Below are 13,708 nucleotides of genomic sequence, written 5' to 3' on the forward strand. Positions count from 1 at the left end.
AGCTGGGGACAGTGGACATTGCGGTAAGTGGAAAAAACAAGGACTCCACTTCGTCTCAGATAATCCGTGTCCATGAGAACACTGCCTCCTTCATGCCCCACAAAGGCTGCAGCATGACTGCAATCTCAGCATCTCAGAGTGGCTGCTCCAAGTTACTGCCCTCAGACCCTTCACCCTTCATTTCTTCAGACCCTATAGAGTCCCGGGCCTGTCACTGGGTAACAGTGTCAGTTTCTAATGAGTAACAGTGGTTTAGAAATGAAACAAGAACACAAACAAAATGGGTACACGACAATTCCTACCATTCATTTGATTCCCACAAAAATCTCTTAGCAACGCTGCTGTTTTCATCTTTATGTTGGAGCTGAGGACTCCAAACCTCAAGTCTCTTTGACTCCAGCCTGCCCTTCCCACCACATCACACTACATCTTTTGATTAGGAAAGCACAGAGATGCACTTTGGGTTTTGTTGTTGTTGATGCTTCCTTGATCAGCACACAGCATTTCAGTCCTAGCTGGCATCTGAGAACTGAATGTCTGAACAAATATAATTTACCAGTAGCTGCCACAGCAAATCAATAACCTGTTTAATAGCAGGAAATTGTGTTAGTGAACATAACATCTCATTCCGTTAATCAGTCATCACATTCATTATATGTTGGGGCTGTTCTACATTGTGTGGTTTTTGTCTCACAAGAATGAATGCGAGCATTAAAGAAATGGGTGTTAAGTGTTGTATGTTTAATATTATGTATGCAGTACCACCAACTGATATGAGATTGCATGAATTTATGGATATCGTAATCTTGCCTGGAATATGAAATGCATGCAGAATGTAGATATATATGTATATGTAACTGTCATCCCTGTAGAAAGGCTTAGAAATCACAAAGAGATATTTTCCCAAATAAAAAATAACTTTTTTTTCATCTGTAAAGTTGAGGTTAAAGCTAAAGTCTGTTTCTAAAGCAAATACCGAACCAGTTCTTGGTTGTTTCCAGGGTAATTTTGTACAAACTACCGTGCCCGATCTCAGTCCTTTCTATGAGGAATCCAGGAAGGGTGTGCATACCTGTCTAGTGAGATTGAGCTCAAATGAATGCAAAGAGAGAGTTTAAATAAAGCTCAGATTTTCAATAAGGGAAGAATATATTGCTATGCTCCTACTCGCTGAAAACACTATTGAAATATAATATACAGTTTCATCAGAGTATTTACCCAAGTGGAGTGGAAGAGATTGCTTGAAATGGAATAATCATGCCTCTGTTGTCCACAGTCAGAAGCTAAGTTTTAAGGAGCGAGTACGCATGGCTAGCCCAAGGGGCCAGAGTATTAAGAGCAGACAAGCCTCAGTAGGTGACAGGAGGTCCCCGAGCACCGACATCACAGCCGAGGGCAGCCCCACCAAAGTGCAGAAAAGCTGGAGCTTCAACGACCGAACCCGCTTCCGGCCCTCGCTGCGCCTCAAAAGTTCTCAGCCTAAACCAGTGATAGACGGTAAGCCCTGTTTTTCCATAACTATGTTTAATTGGATAAGCTATCATGAGCAAGATTATGAAGTAATTAATTCTCCATGGTACCACTTGAAGATAGAAGAAAACAACCCCAAGGAAAGAATTGTTTGTTTGTTTTATTGGAAATTTATTCATTGCCTTGGGCAAATGTACAGAACATAAGTTTACTTTTGGGAGCAACTTTGGCAGCTAAATCTACATTACAAAGAAGTCAAACTGCTATTAATTCTTCACTCTTATCTACAATACATTATTCTTTCTCAAAGTCCATATCAAGATCAACGTGACTGTCCTTCTCATGTATAGGTTATGTCTGACCAGCAAAGGTCCATGGCCCAAAGATGACCAGGTGCTCTGTGAATGTCTTGAAACACAGTAAGAAGGGTAACAATCCCTTTCTGGACAACAATGAAGGTGCTATTCCCTTTTCTACTATGCTCTATCCACCAGTAAATCAGAGACCATGGTTTATCTTCCCTAGAAAGATTCCTGTCGAAAGTTCTTAATCTAACGATAAGTAGAATTCAAGTTCTTCCCCCAAGAGGAGCTAGCCTACTTTATTTATCATACAATGTGTCAGGAGTTTACTTGCCAACACATTTTATTGAGTGCCGTATAATTTTCATGTTTATAAAATAAAATAGTTCCTTTTTCATTTAAGATTAGCTTGGTTTTCCTTTTAAGTATGCCCCCCTGGGATCTCTTATACTGGGCAAAGAACCAAAGTCAAACAGCATCTTCCATTAATGCATAAAAACTGCAAAGGCTATCGGGCCTTCTGTACTCATTCCCTGGTATAACCTGTATTTTCCCAGGCCCTGAAAGCCTGAGGGATAAAATTAACAACTAGGGGTCATAATCTCAGTGATCTCAGGCTCCCTGCAGTAAAATCCCTGGAACCTCAGCCGAAGGGTCCCTCCCAGCCCATTCAGAGATCCCCAGAGATATGATCCCCGCTATCAAGTGAGCAACATGAGTCCCCTCTTCACACCTCTTCATTCTCCACAACTCCATGGATGCCATGCTTTCCCAGTAGATGCCTAGGTGCTAACCCAACGAGGCCTCTCCCGCTGGAGCTTGCAGCTCCCGTCTTGGCCACAGGACATACTCGTCCTGCGAGGCTCCACTCTGCCTATCACTGTACCAAGGTAGGAAATGCCCCCTCAACCAGCACTGGACACTCCCCCATCAAGCCTGTGAGTGTCCTGAGTCACTGGCAACACAGATTTTCAGTGTCCTCTGGTTTCCACATTCTCCTCCCCAGGAATTTGGCTGAAAGCCCATGAACAGCTGAGTAAAGAGTTACCCGTTACAGGGCTTTATGTTGCACTCAAAATAGACTTTCTGAATATAAATGGATGCATCGTTTCTGGAAGGCAATTTGGCAACATATATCAAAAGCCTGTACATATGCCTAGGCTTGGACACATCCCACCCACCAATTCCATTTCTAGGATATAATCAATATAATGAAATAATAACAGACATTAGAAATGATACTATAAATCAAAAATTATTGACATGGAAAGATGGTCATAAAAAAACAAACTATTCCATTTTGCTGTGCTGTGTGTGTGTGTATGTGTGTGTAAATTCATGTATTTATAGGAAAAGGTCTGGAAAGATTTACAACAGTGTATGAACAGTTACCTCCAAGTGGTGAGATCATAGTTGCATTTTGTTTGTCCATTTTTTTCATCTGTATTTCCCATTATTTCTACAGTGAGCATGTAAAGTTTTGCAAAAGAAAACAAAGGATGATTTTCTATTAAAAAAAAATTGAGCCTTCTTTTCATAATTCTCTCTCCCTTTCCCCAACTCTAGGGGCCCTTGGTCTAGCTGATGGTCACCAAATCCCTCTCCTTAGGCTGATTCCCTCTCCCCAGCTGCCAAGAGGTAGAAAGAGCACCTTGTCTTAGCACTGGGGAACAGCCTTTGTTGAGTGTAGACATGGATTGTCTAATGAAGTTTAACATAGTGCAAATAGAGCTGTATTAGGCTCTAGGGTTGCCATAACAAAGTAGCACAGCTGTGTGGCTTACACAGCAGACATTGATTTTCTCATAGTTCTGGAGGCCAGAAGTCTGAGAATCTCCTTGGCTTGTAGATAGCCACCTTCTCCCTGTGTCTTCACTTCCTCTTCCCTCCATGCATGTCTTTGCCCAGATTTCTTCGTCTTATAAAGACCCCAATGAGATGGGATTACAGCACACCCTACTGAGCTCATTTTAACTTAATTGTATCTTTAAAGACCCCATCTCCAAATAGAGTCACATTCCTGAGGTACTGGAGGTTAGGACTTCAACATATGAATTTCGGAGGGACACAATTCAGCCAGTAACAGAGCTCCTGCTCACCCACTTCATAGCATCCCTGGACAAGCTGGGGTGTGCTGATATCTGCAAACCTAATCCTGAGTTCTCACTGTGCTAGAAATTCATGCATGACCCACAGTGGGTCCACACTCTTCCAATGGGGGGGAGCCTCAAAAAATATACTTTGTGCTGTGAGGTCCTGATGGTTGGCTGAGCACATCTGCATATAAAATCAATAGGATCTGGTTCCTGAATATGGAAAATTAATTCTACTTGTATGTTTGGCCAGAGGGAAAACATTTTTCAAAGACTCCTAGAGTCAGCACTATCCATCACAGTATTTCAGTTACTGCAAAGATGTCTCAGAGGTCAGACAGATAGAAATAGAAGTCCTATTCTCTAATAAATAACAAATTGGAAAGGTCTCCTGCCATCCATTTTCTGCATCATTTCATACAAGTACAGTTCCATTGGTTAGAAAGGAAGTGTTTTTCCCTGGTTGATGCCCATCTCAGTTGGTTCTGAGTTCCGCAAGTGACAGGAGGCCTGATTGCTGTTCTGTGGAAGCAGCCTTGTTGGCTGCCCACCTGCAGAAGATCATGTCTCCTGATTCCCCTTTTTGTCCAGTAGTCCAGAATCTTTACCTCTGGTTTAACTCAATGTTAGGGCTTGGGAAAATGGAAGCTTCTTTTTTTTTTTTTAATAAAAAAATTTTTTTAATGTTTATTTATTTTTGAGAGACAGAGTGCAAGCCAGGGAGGGTCAGAGAGGTAGACAGAATCCAAAGCAGACTCCAGGTTCTGAGCTGTCAGCACAGAGCCCAACGTGGGGCTCAAACCCATGACCTGAGCCGAAGTCAGACGCCCAACCGACTGAGTCACCGAGGCGCCCCTGGAAGATTCTTTTTATAGAAAGAAAGAAAAAAACCAGAAGTAACTATCAAATAAAATGTTGACTTCAATTATAGATTTTTATTTATAGTGTCTCTCCCAGTTTTAAGTATGTCTAAAAACCACTTATCACCCATAGAAAATAATATATAGCACCACAACCACCTCCCAATTATTCCAGATCTATTTGCTCATTCACTTCTGAGGCTCTTTTCTTCTACTTCTCTTCTTCCTGTACATATTTTAGGCATTTCATTGCCCATGAACAGCTCAGAGAGAGTGGATGAATAACAGAAAGAATAATGAAAATTCCAGTTGGCCTTTAACTTAGTAACTCAGTTACATTTGGAAAATAATGGGCCTGTAACTAAAAGATACTATCATAGAAAAACAAGGGAAACTTAGGGTTAATCTGTAATTTTAATAATTCCTGCCAAATCTGATACCTTTTACTACAGATGGTATTATTTTTATAATTTAATGACTCTTACAAAAGTTATTAAATATCCCAAGTTAGGCTTTCTTGCTGTAATTTTTATGAAATTTTATATTGCACTTAAAAAGGGCATAACTGTCTTCCAATATTCCACATTCATGTATACCAGAGAAGTGGAAAGTAATAGGCAGATGTTGAAGTCAGAAATTTACATATGGCTGAAGGAAGAAATTAAACTATAAGGGACTGGTGTGCTATTGCCATAGCAAATTTATTTTGAACAATATGATATGAATAGTATTTTTAGTTTATAAATCCAATAATAAGAGGTAGAAATTTTCCATTGGTCAATCAATAGTATTAAGCTTCTTCATATAATTTTTAAAAGTAAGTAGGATATGACTTTTTTAGATTCCACATATAAGTACAATCATGCAATCTTTTTCTTTCCATGTCTGTCTTATTTCACCATTTTGTTGCAAATGGCAGGATGTACTTTTTTAAGTATGAATAGTATTCCATTATATAATTATACCACAATTTCATTTCAATGCATATATGTATATCAAATCATCATGTTATACACTTTAAATATATGCAGTTTTAATTTTTGAGATAAAATTTTTAAAAATTAGGTAAGGTAGAAATCTTTTTTTTCTCAACATATAAAATAATGATGATAAAAGTAACATCTATTGTATCTTTCTTTGTGGCAAGCAATGTTCTTAGTGCTTTAGTTCTATTATTTCATTCAAGTTTTCCAATACCCCTATGAAGTGGGTACATTATTATCCCCATTTTATAGATGAGGAAACTGAGACTTGAAGTTGAAAAACTTGCCCAAAGACTAACACATAGAAGTAAGGGAGCCACAGCACACATCCAGGCAGCCTAATTTCATGGTCTTCTCCTAGGACACATTTGTAGATGTGCTCCCAAATGTCATATCAATTCCCCTTTAAGCCTCTTTCATTTCTTCTTTTTCACTGCCACCTTCCCCCCACTCACTTTCACTCTTCCCTCTTTAATTGGTCAGATTCCCTTCCCACATAAATAATTTGACCTTGACACTATCCCATCCCATCTTGCCTTTCTCCCAACGCCCCCCCCCCCCCCCCCCCGCCCCCACTGCCAAACCTATGAACTATATCATCTTCAAAGACTGCCAGAGGTGGAAGATTAGGCAAATGAAGGAAATGGCCTTTACATGACCCTTTCTGTTTTGATCTAGTATCTGGGAAGAGCCTCAGGATAATAGCCGTGCTGATCTGTGTCTGTTTACCCAGGGAGGGAGGCAAATGGTGAGGTCATCTAAGGCCGGTTTCAAGATGCAAAAGGTAGTGTCAGGGGATGGACGGCTATCAACAACAGACAAGCAAATGGAAAGTGGCGTACTGCAAGTAAGAGGAGTACCAAGCAGCCAAAATCCACGAGAATGAAACTAGAGATGGGGAAAGTCCAGATTTCTGGTGGCTAGTCTGCAGTCAAGGAGGGCTATACTTGCTGGACGCTGCTGTACTTGGGAATGCCTTTCAGAAGTGCACTCAAAGATACAATAATCTTGACAGAGAAGGGTAAGGAGGTAACTTGAGGTAGCTCCTCCCTGTCGTGTTTAAAAAAAAAAATCCATCCCACGTACATGTATAAACTGCATGTCTCAACATGTGTAACACTGCTTCCGCTTTAGGGGAATGTAGAGACTCTGCTGGACAATCCTAAGGGCTCATGCTGGCTGCCATGAGAGGCACATCCTCACCAGATGTTTCTGAGAAAGACTGGCATGGCCTGAGTGCAGGAGATATGGGGGGTTCACCTGAGCAGAGGCTGAGTGGGCTAAAGATGTGGAATACTTTCCAATAGTGGGGATCCCTTGTGGCCAGTCCCCTGTTGCAGGCACTGTTAGTATCTCTTCTCTCTTCACTTCTCCTCCATGTTCCTTTCTCCCCTCAGCCAGTGTACCAGTTAGGGTGCATTTGGCCACAGGACACAAAAGAAGCAGATTCAAATACCTTAAATAATAATGAAGTGTATATTACCACTTAAAAAGAAATTCAGAGGTAAGAAAACTCCTGGCATCAATCATCCTGACTTGATTTAGATACCGCTTCTCTTGGGTCTTCTTTTGACTCCTCCCATCTGTGTGCCCACCTCCTCCTCAGGCTGGGAGCAAGATGGCTGCAGCAGCTCTAAGCATCTTATCCAGACACAACACTTTGAGAGGCAGAAAAGGGACCGAATTGCAATGGTATCTCTTGTTAAATTGAGGAAAACTGCCCATTTGTGTCATTTTGTGGCATTGGGTCTCATGCCTGAAATGATTGGGCATCTGCAGTCTCAGTCAGGATCCAGTACCTGGATCCGGGGCCAGACTCCCCAGAAACCCTTGGATCAAGCAGGGGAAAGGGAGATGGTAACTGGATAGATTTGAGGATTTATGTTTGGGAATCGGCTATTGGGAAAGCAACCTCTAGTAGTGTCTGATACAGCCAAGAAATCTTTTCTACTTTGTGAGGCTGAGGAGGAAGAATGCCCTTAAGCATGTTTTCTCCCAAACATTCTGTTTATATGTCATTTCTGTTCTTCCAAGTGTCTATGGTTTTTAAACGTACAAGCCAGATTTAGAAATCTTTTTTTTTTCTCCTTTCTTTTACCACATAATTTCCATGAGGCAGTGAGCACAGACTGGCCTACCTCCTTAAATTTTAAAAGAAGACAAAATAGTAAAGGAAAATGTAGGGAAAAATAAATGAATCCCCATTTAGATAAAATAATCCCTTCCCACACACAATCAGCCAGTACATTTCCTATCATTACCTTGACCAAGGCAAACAGGCGTGGGGGGGGGGGGGGCCTCTTGCCTTCCTCACCACCTCCTCAAGTAGCTTCCTTAGAGACTCCTTCCTCCCTTTCAGGCTCATAATAATTAATGGAGTCTCACCTAAAAATAGCAACAGAGTTGAAATGCACAGCATGAGATGAGAGAACCCTCAACTCCTCTTAAAGATACTAAGTCCATCCATCCCCTTCCTCTCTCCTCTAACCTCTGTCTTCCAGGCCCCAGACCCACCATTCCTAAAACTCGTGCTTGAGATTATCAGTATAAGATTGACAAGAATACTGACAAAAAGGAAGGATTTTAGTGCAATGGTTTTGACAATATCCTGAATTAACAGACTTCTGTACAAACAATGGGATATTTTTTCCAAGCAGTATAAATCACAAGCCACCAACATTTCATATTTGTCTAATTTATGCACATGGGTCTTTCATCTTATACTAATCCTCTTTTACACTTATTTTCCAATGGCATCGTCTTCCCTCATGTTTTTCTCAGTCTCCCCAGTTGACATTTTTGGTGTTTCCACAAAATGCCAAGCATCACATTGCACTTAACGTTTTTCCTGATTTTCCCTATTGATGGCCTAGCTTCAGCCAGACTTTGATTAAAATTTTCCACAAAATATGATGCTTCCTGGCACTTTCTGAAATTACCTGATAATGACTCTGCATTGTGTTGACAGAAACAATTCTTGTCAAAGTGGTTTTCTATTAGGGCTTCCGCTTCGGTTTGTACACATTCCTGGCAGGGTATCCCTGAGTGAGAAGCATGCCCACTCCTGTGAGCTCTATCTATTACAAAATGTGAGGGTTTTCTTTCACGATAGAACATACTTCACTGTATGCCCAACTTACTTGTTAGCATCCTTCTATGCAAAAGCCTATCAAGGGTACTCAGTAGGGTTCTGAAATACACTTTCAGTCCTTCTTCACTAAGGAGTTGGTGAAAACCATTACCTGGAGAAATTTTCTCAATTCTGGTCAATAGGTTTCTTTTTCCTTTAGTTGTCCAGGTTCCTTATCCATTCAGTCTGTTATTCTTCATTTGGTGACACATCCTAGTTCTCTCCTGTGTGTCCTATACTATTCCTGCCCCCCGCAGATCAGCTTCTTTATTCCAATGTTTGTATTATTATAGTGGGGATGGGGGGTGGATGGTAGGGGAAGAACCCTCAATATCTGGTTACAGATTGTAAGTGATTAAGTCCAGGCATACCTCAGAGATATTGCAGGTCGGGTTTCAGACCACTGCAATAAAACAATATCACAATAAAGAGAGCCAAAGGAAATGTTTGATTTCCAAGTGCTTATAAAAGCTATGTTTACACTATACTGCAGTTTATTAAGTGTTCAAAAGCATTATGTCTAAAAATAAGAAAAAAAAAAACAAAAAAACACTATGAGGGGCACCCAGGTGGCTCAGTCCGTTAAGCATCCAACTCTTGACTTCAGCTCAGGTCATAATCTCACAGTTCATGTGATTGAGTCCTGCATTGGGCTCCATGCTGACAGCTGGAGTCTGCTTGGGATTCTTTCTCTCCTTCTGTCTCTGGCCCTCTCCCACTCTCGCATGTGTGTAGAAACACACATTCTCTCTCTCTCTCACTCTCCCAAAATAAATAAACATTTTTAGAAAGTATGCATACCTTAATTTAAAAATACTTTATTGTTAAAAAATGTGAACCATCATCTGAGCTTTCAGTGAACTATAATCTTCTTGCTGGTAGAGGATCTTGCTCAATGTTGATGGCTGCTGACGGATCAGGGCGGTGGTTGTTGAAGGTGGGGGTGGCTGTGGCAAATACCTAAATAAGACAATAATGAACTTTGCTGCATCAATTGACTCCTCCTTTCACAAATGATTTTTCCATAGCATGCAATGCTGCTTGATACCATTTTACCCATGGCAGAACCTTTTTCAAAATTCTAGTCAATCCTCTCAAACCCTGCTGCTACTTTCTCATCTACATTTATGCCATGTTCTAAGCCCTTTGTTGTCATTTCAACAATCTTCACAGCATCTTCACCAGGAGTAGGTTCCATCTCAAGAAACCACTCTCTGTGCTCATCCATAAGAAGCCAACTCTTCATCTAATCAAGATTGATCATGAGATTGCAGCATTTCAGTCACGTCTTCAGTCTCCACTTCTAATTCTGGTTCTCTTGCTATTTCCACCACATCTGCCCTTACTTCCTCCACTGAAGCCTTGAACCTTCAATAAGAAAAAAAAAAAAAAAAAAGCAGTATCTGTGAAGCGTAATAAAGCAAGTATGCCTATATTTATCGTATTTCTGGGAAGGGTTGCTTTTTCCAATACTTTCTGTGAAACGCCTGTTTTTGGTTTTTAATTACTGAAGAAATGTGTTTCTATTTTGATTGGACTGGAGTTCCCCCTAGCTTTCTATTCTAATCCAAGCACTCTTTGTAACAGAATATCTTTCCAGATTTCTCTAGGTTCTGCCCCAATGTTTGTTGCCACCCTATAGTGATAGGGAAAATTATATTTTGTTCCTATGGGTGGAGAAAATAGCTTCCTGCTTAAGATATAGGCTATAAATGAATCCCACCTCCTTCCTTCCAGCAGAAACTAAGCTGTCAAATGACCTATGCGTGCAGCTTTAAACCATATATATATTTTTTTTACTTCCACAGATCCAAGTCTTCCTGGGAAACCGGGTTATAAACCAGAGCTCTGAATTTTGTTTCACCAGCACATCATAGTGTGCTGATGTGTCCATTGGTGCTTTAAAGTGAATTAGAATACTGTATTAGTTATCTATTGATACATAACAATTTGCCCCAAACTTGGCAGTTAAAAACAAGGGACACATAATCTCACAGTTTCTGTGGTCAGGAATTCAGCAGCAGCATAGATGGGTGATTCTGACTCAGTCTTTCATGGGGTTCCCACCAATTATTCCCTGGCCACAAAAGTCATCTTAATGGGAGAGAATCTGTTTCCAGGTGCAATGGAGCATTTGCTGGCAGCCTTCGTTTGTTTCCTTGCACACATCGGCTACCCCATAGGCTGGAGTGTCCTCCTGACGTGCATCTGGCTTCCCCCAAAGTTAGTAATTCAATAGAGAGTGCATGCTTGAGAGAGGGACAGTGTACCCAAGATAGAAGCTGCAGTCTTTTATAACCTCACCTCAGAAGTGACACTTCTTTCATATGCTAGTGGTCATACAGACTAACTCTGGTACAGTGCAGGAGGGGACTATTCAAAGGGGTGGGTACCAGGAGGTAGATATCATTAACAGACTATCTTAGAGGCTAGCTACCACAAATAACTGTGTCTTTCAGGTCACAGAACCCACCACTCTCCGTTGTCTTTCTAGGAACTCCAACCACCAGCTTCCCATCTCTTTCAAATGTTTTCATTACCTGCCTGCTTCTAAAGGCATTTGGGTTTGTGACCTCTAGTCTAAACACTTCATGTCCAGTATTCTATGTAGTATATTAAAAAAAAAGAACAAAAACAAAAACAACCAGTCACATCCTGACCCTCAACCTTGGTCACATTATAACTAGATTATTACATTCCATTCTTAGTGCAGCCTTTCAAAAAGTAATATTAACAAAATATTGAGCATTCAATTAGTGTGACAAAAAAATAAAAGAAAATGAGGGAGCAGGAAACCAGCTAGTCAGTAGCAAAACCAGTGTTCTAACATCTATTCTAGCACACTTTCTTTTAGAAGGTGGGGCCCTAGGGGCACCTGGGTGGCTCAGTCGGTTGAGTGTCTGACTTCGGCTCAGGTCATGATCTCATGGTTTGTGAGTTCGAGCCCCGCATCGGGCTCTGTGCTGACAGTCCAGAGCCTGGAGCCTGTTTCAGATTCTGTGTCTCCCTCTCTCTTGGTCCCTCCCCTGCTCATGCTCTTTCTCTTTCTCTCTCAAAAATAAATAAACATTAAAAAAATTTTTTTAGAATGTGGGGCCCATTATCAGCTACTTCAAGAGCCTGAAGAGATGTTCTTGGTCACGTCAAAGGGCAGAGCTAGAACCAAGTGCACAATACTAAGTTTTACTTATATCATGACAGGCTAACAATTAGAGACCTCACACCAATGGAATGGAGTCCATCATCAAAAGCTTTCAACCCAAACTTGGAGGATCGACATTCAGAGATTTCTAGGCTCTTCAGATGGAACCAGACAACCCCAAAGAAATTTTCCTCCAAACCTGGGCTTCTATAGCTGCTGTTCTGGTTCTTCCTTAACCATTACCGTTATCCTCCTGGCAATTGCAAACTGAAAAGTGGATAACCAGGTGGGGCATATGGACAGGTGGGGATTGGCTGAGGGACTCCAGGGGCTCGTTTTCTGTCCTGACCCTGGTCTCATCTCTCTGTGAGGCAGAGTGCTTCCCATTGGTTCTTCCCTCTCACCAGTCCCCCTTCTTGATTTCCCTTCTCACTGTCAGCTATAGCCCTGAGAAGTGTGTCAAGTAGGCCCCATCTATCCTTGCAAGGTGTCTGTGTGTTCTCTGCAGTGGAGCATTCACAGGATTTGGATATGCCTTTAACTGGCACATTTCAATTCAAGTCAACAGGTATTTGGGGGCCACTGCTCAGGGCTAGCATTTTCCTGGGCACCAAAGGGGCGAACGAAGTAAGTAGACATGACGAGGACCACCTCGAAGAACTTCCATTTGCCTGTAAATTTTACTGCCCAGTCCCATCCCTTACAGTATTGATTGGCACCCAAGAGTAATAAAAGGCATCTTCCTCACTTTTCACACTTGGTACTTTTCAGAAATAACCTGTGGGTAACCTCTGAAATTCGCACAAAATCAGCACAAAGTTAGCCATTACACAAATCACAGGATTTAGCCCATATTTAAGAGAAGCACTTTTCAGCTGCATGGTGATTTTTCATCCGTGGATCGCAAATTATTTCCTTCAAAGGCACACTTAGTTGTGTGCTTCACAAAGAGAAACCAATATGACACAATTTTAAAATTATATTTAATCGCTTTCATGGGGTGTTCTACTTGGTAAAGAAGAAAATAAAAGGTTAGAGGAAGGCCGGGATCCTTTCTTTACAATGGACAGGAACGAGACAAGCCAGCCAGGCTTCCTTTATGCTATCTGCAGTATGAAACTCACTACATTGTCCCGAATTCCTTTTATTTTATTTTCAATGTCTAATTTTTCCCAGCTTTTCTTTCCTTGCCATCTTTTTCCTCTGTTGCCATGTACAATGCATAACAACAGTTCCTGGACTCCGAAAATGCAGAAACCTCACAAGAATATTGCCTGGGGAAAATTAATCTCTGTACCTCCAGTTACAAAGATTCATTTGCACATGAAACCCCTAATTCCCCACTGGTGAGAAATTTGCATTTTTCATTAATCTAATACAGTAGCAACTGGTGTACCACATCATTCTGTTGAAGTCAGTGACTAATCTTCCCCAAATTGTTTTGAACCTGTGTTCCCATGATTTTGTGTTTCAGTTGAAAAATGTCACGACCTCATGTCTTTTTACATTTGTATAGTTATCTGTTACAGCAAAACTATTCCCTTCCCCCCAGATTCAGTGGTTCAAAACAGCAACCATTTAGTTAGCCCGAGGTTCTGTTGGGCAGTACTTCTGTTCTCGGCTAGACTCACTGGTACATCTGTGATCAGTTGCTGGGTTGCCTGGGGGCTGACTTGCCTAAGGAGGCCTCAGCTGGGCTGACTCATCTCTGCTCCATGTGGTCTCTCA

At 41.3% G+C, this 13,708-nt stretch overlaps 1 protein-coding gene across 6 annotated transcripts in view; it reads left to right on the top strand.

Moving 5' to 3' along the window:
• The window catches only part of KCNQ5 (potassium voltage-gated channel subfamily Q member 5), a 528,440-nt gene that overhangs the window by 463,955 nt on the left and 50,777 nt on the right, over positions 1 to 13,708 (top strand). For 5 of the 6 annotated variants that reach the window (XM_086707225.1, XM_025926156.2, XM_025926158.2 and 2 more), the window contains one exon: positions 1,277 to 1,497. In XM_086707225.1, the coding sequence (XP_086563351.1) occupies positions 1,277 to 1,497 (221 nt within the window). Of the gene's footprint in view, positions 1 to 2; positions 24 to 1,276; positions 1,498 to 13,708 lie in introns of all 6 variants that reach the window. The other variant, XM_086707224.1, reaches the window with a different exon arrangement.

Source organism: Puma concolor, chromosome B2, assembly GCF_028749965.1.
Source record: "Puma concolor isolate L17-30 chromosome B2, mPumCon1.1.hap2, whole genome shotgun sequence".
Classification (NCBI taxonomy): Eukaryota; Metazoa; Chordata; class Mammalia; order Carnivora; family Felidae; genus Puma; species Puma concolor.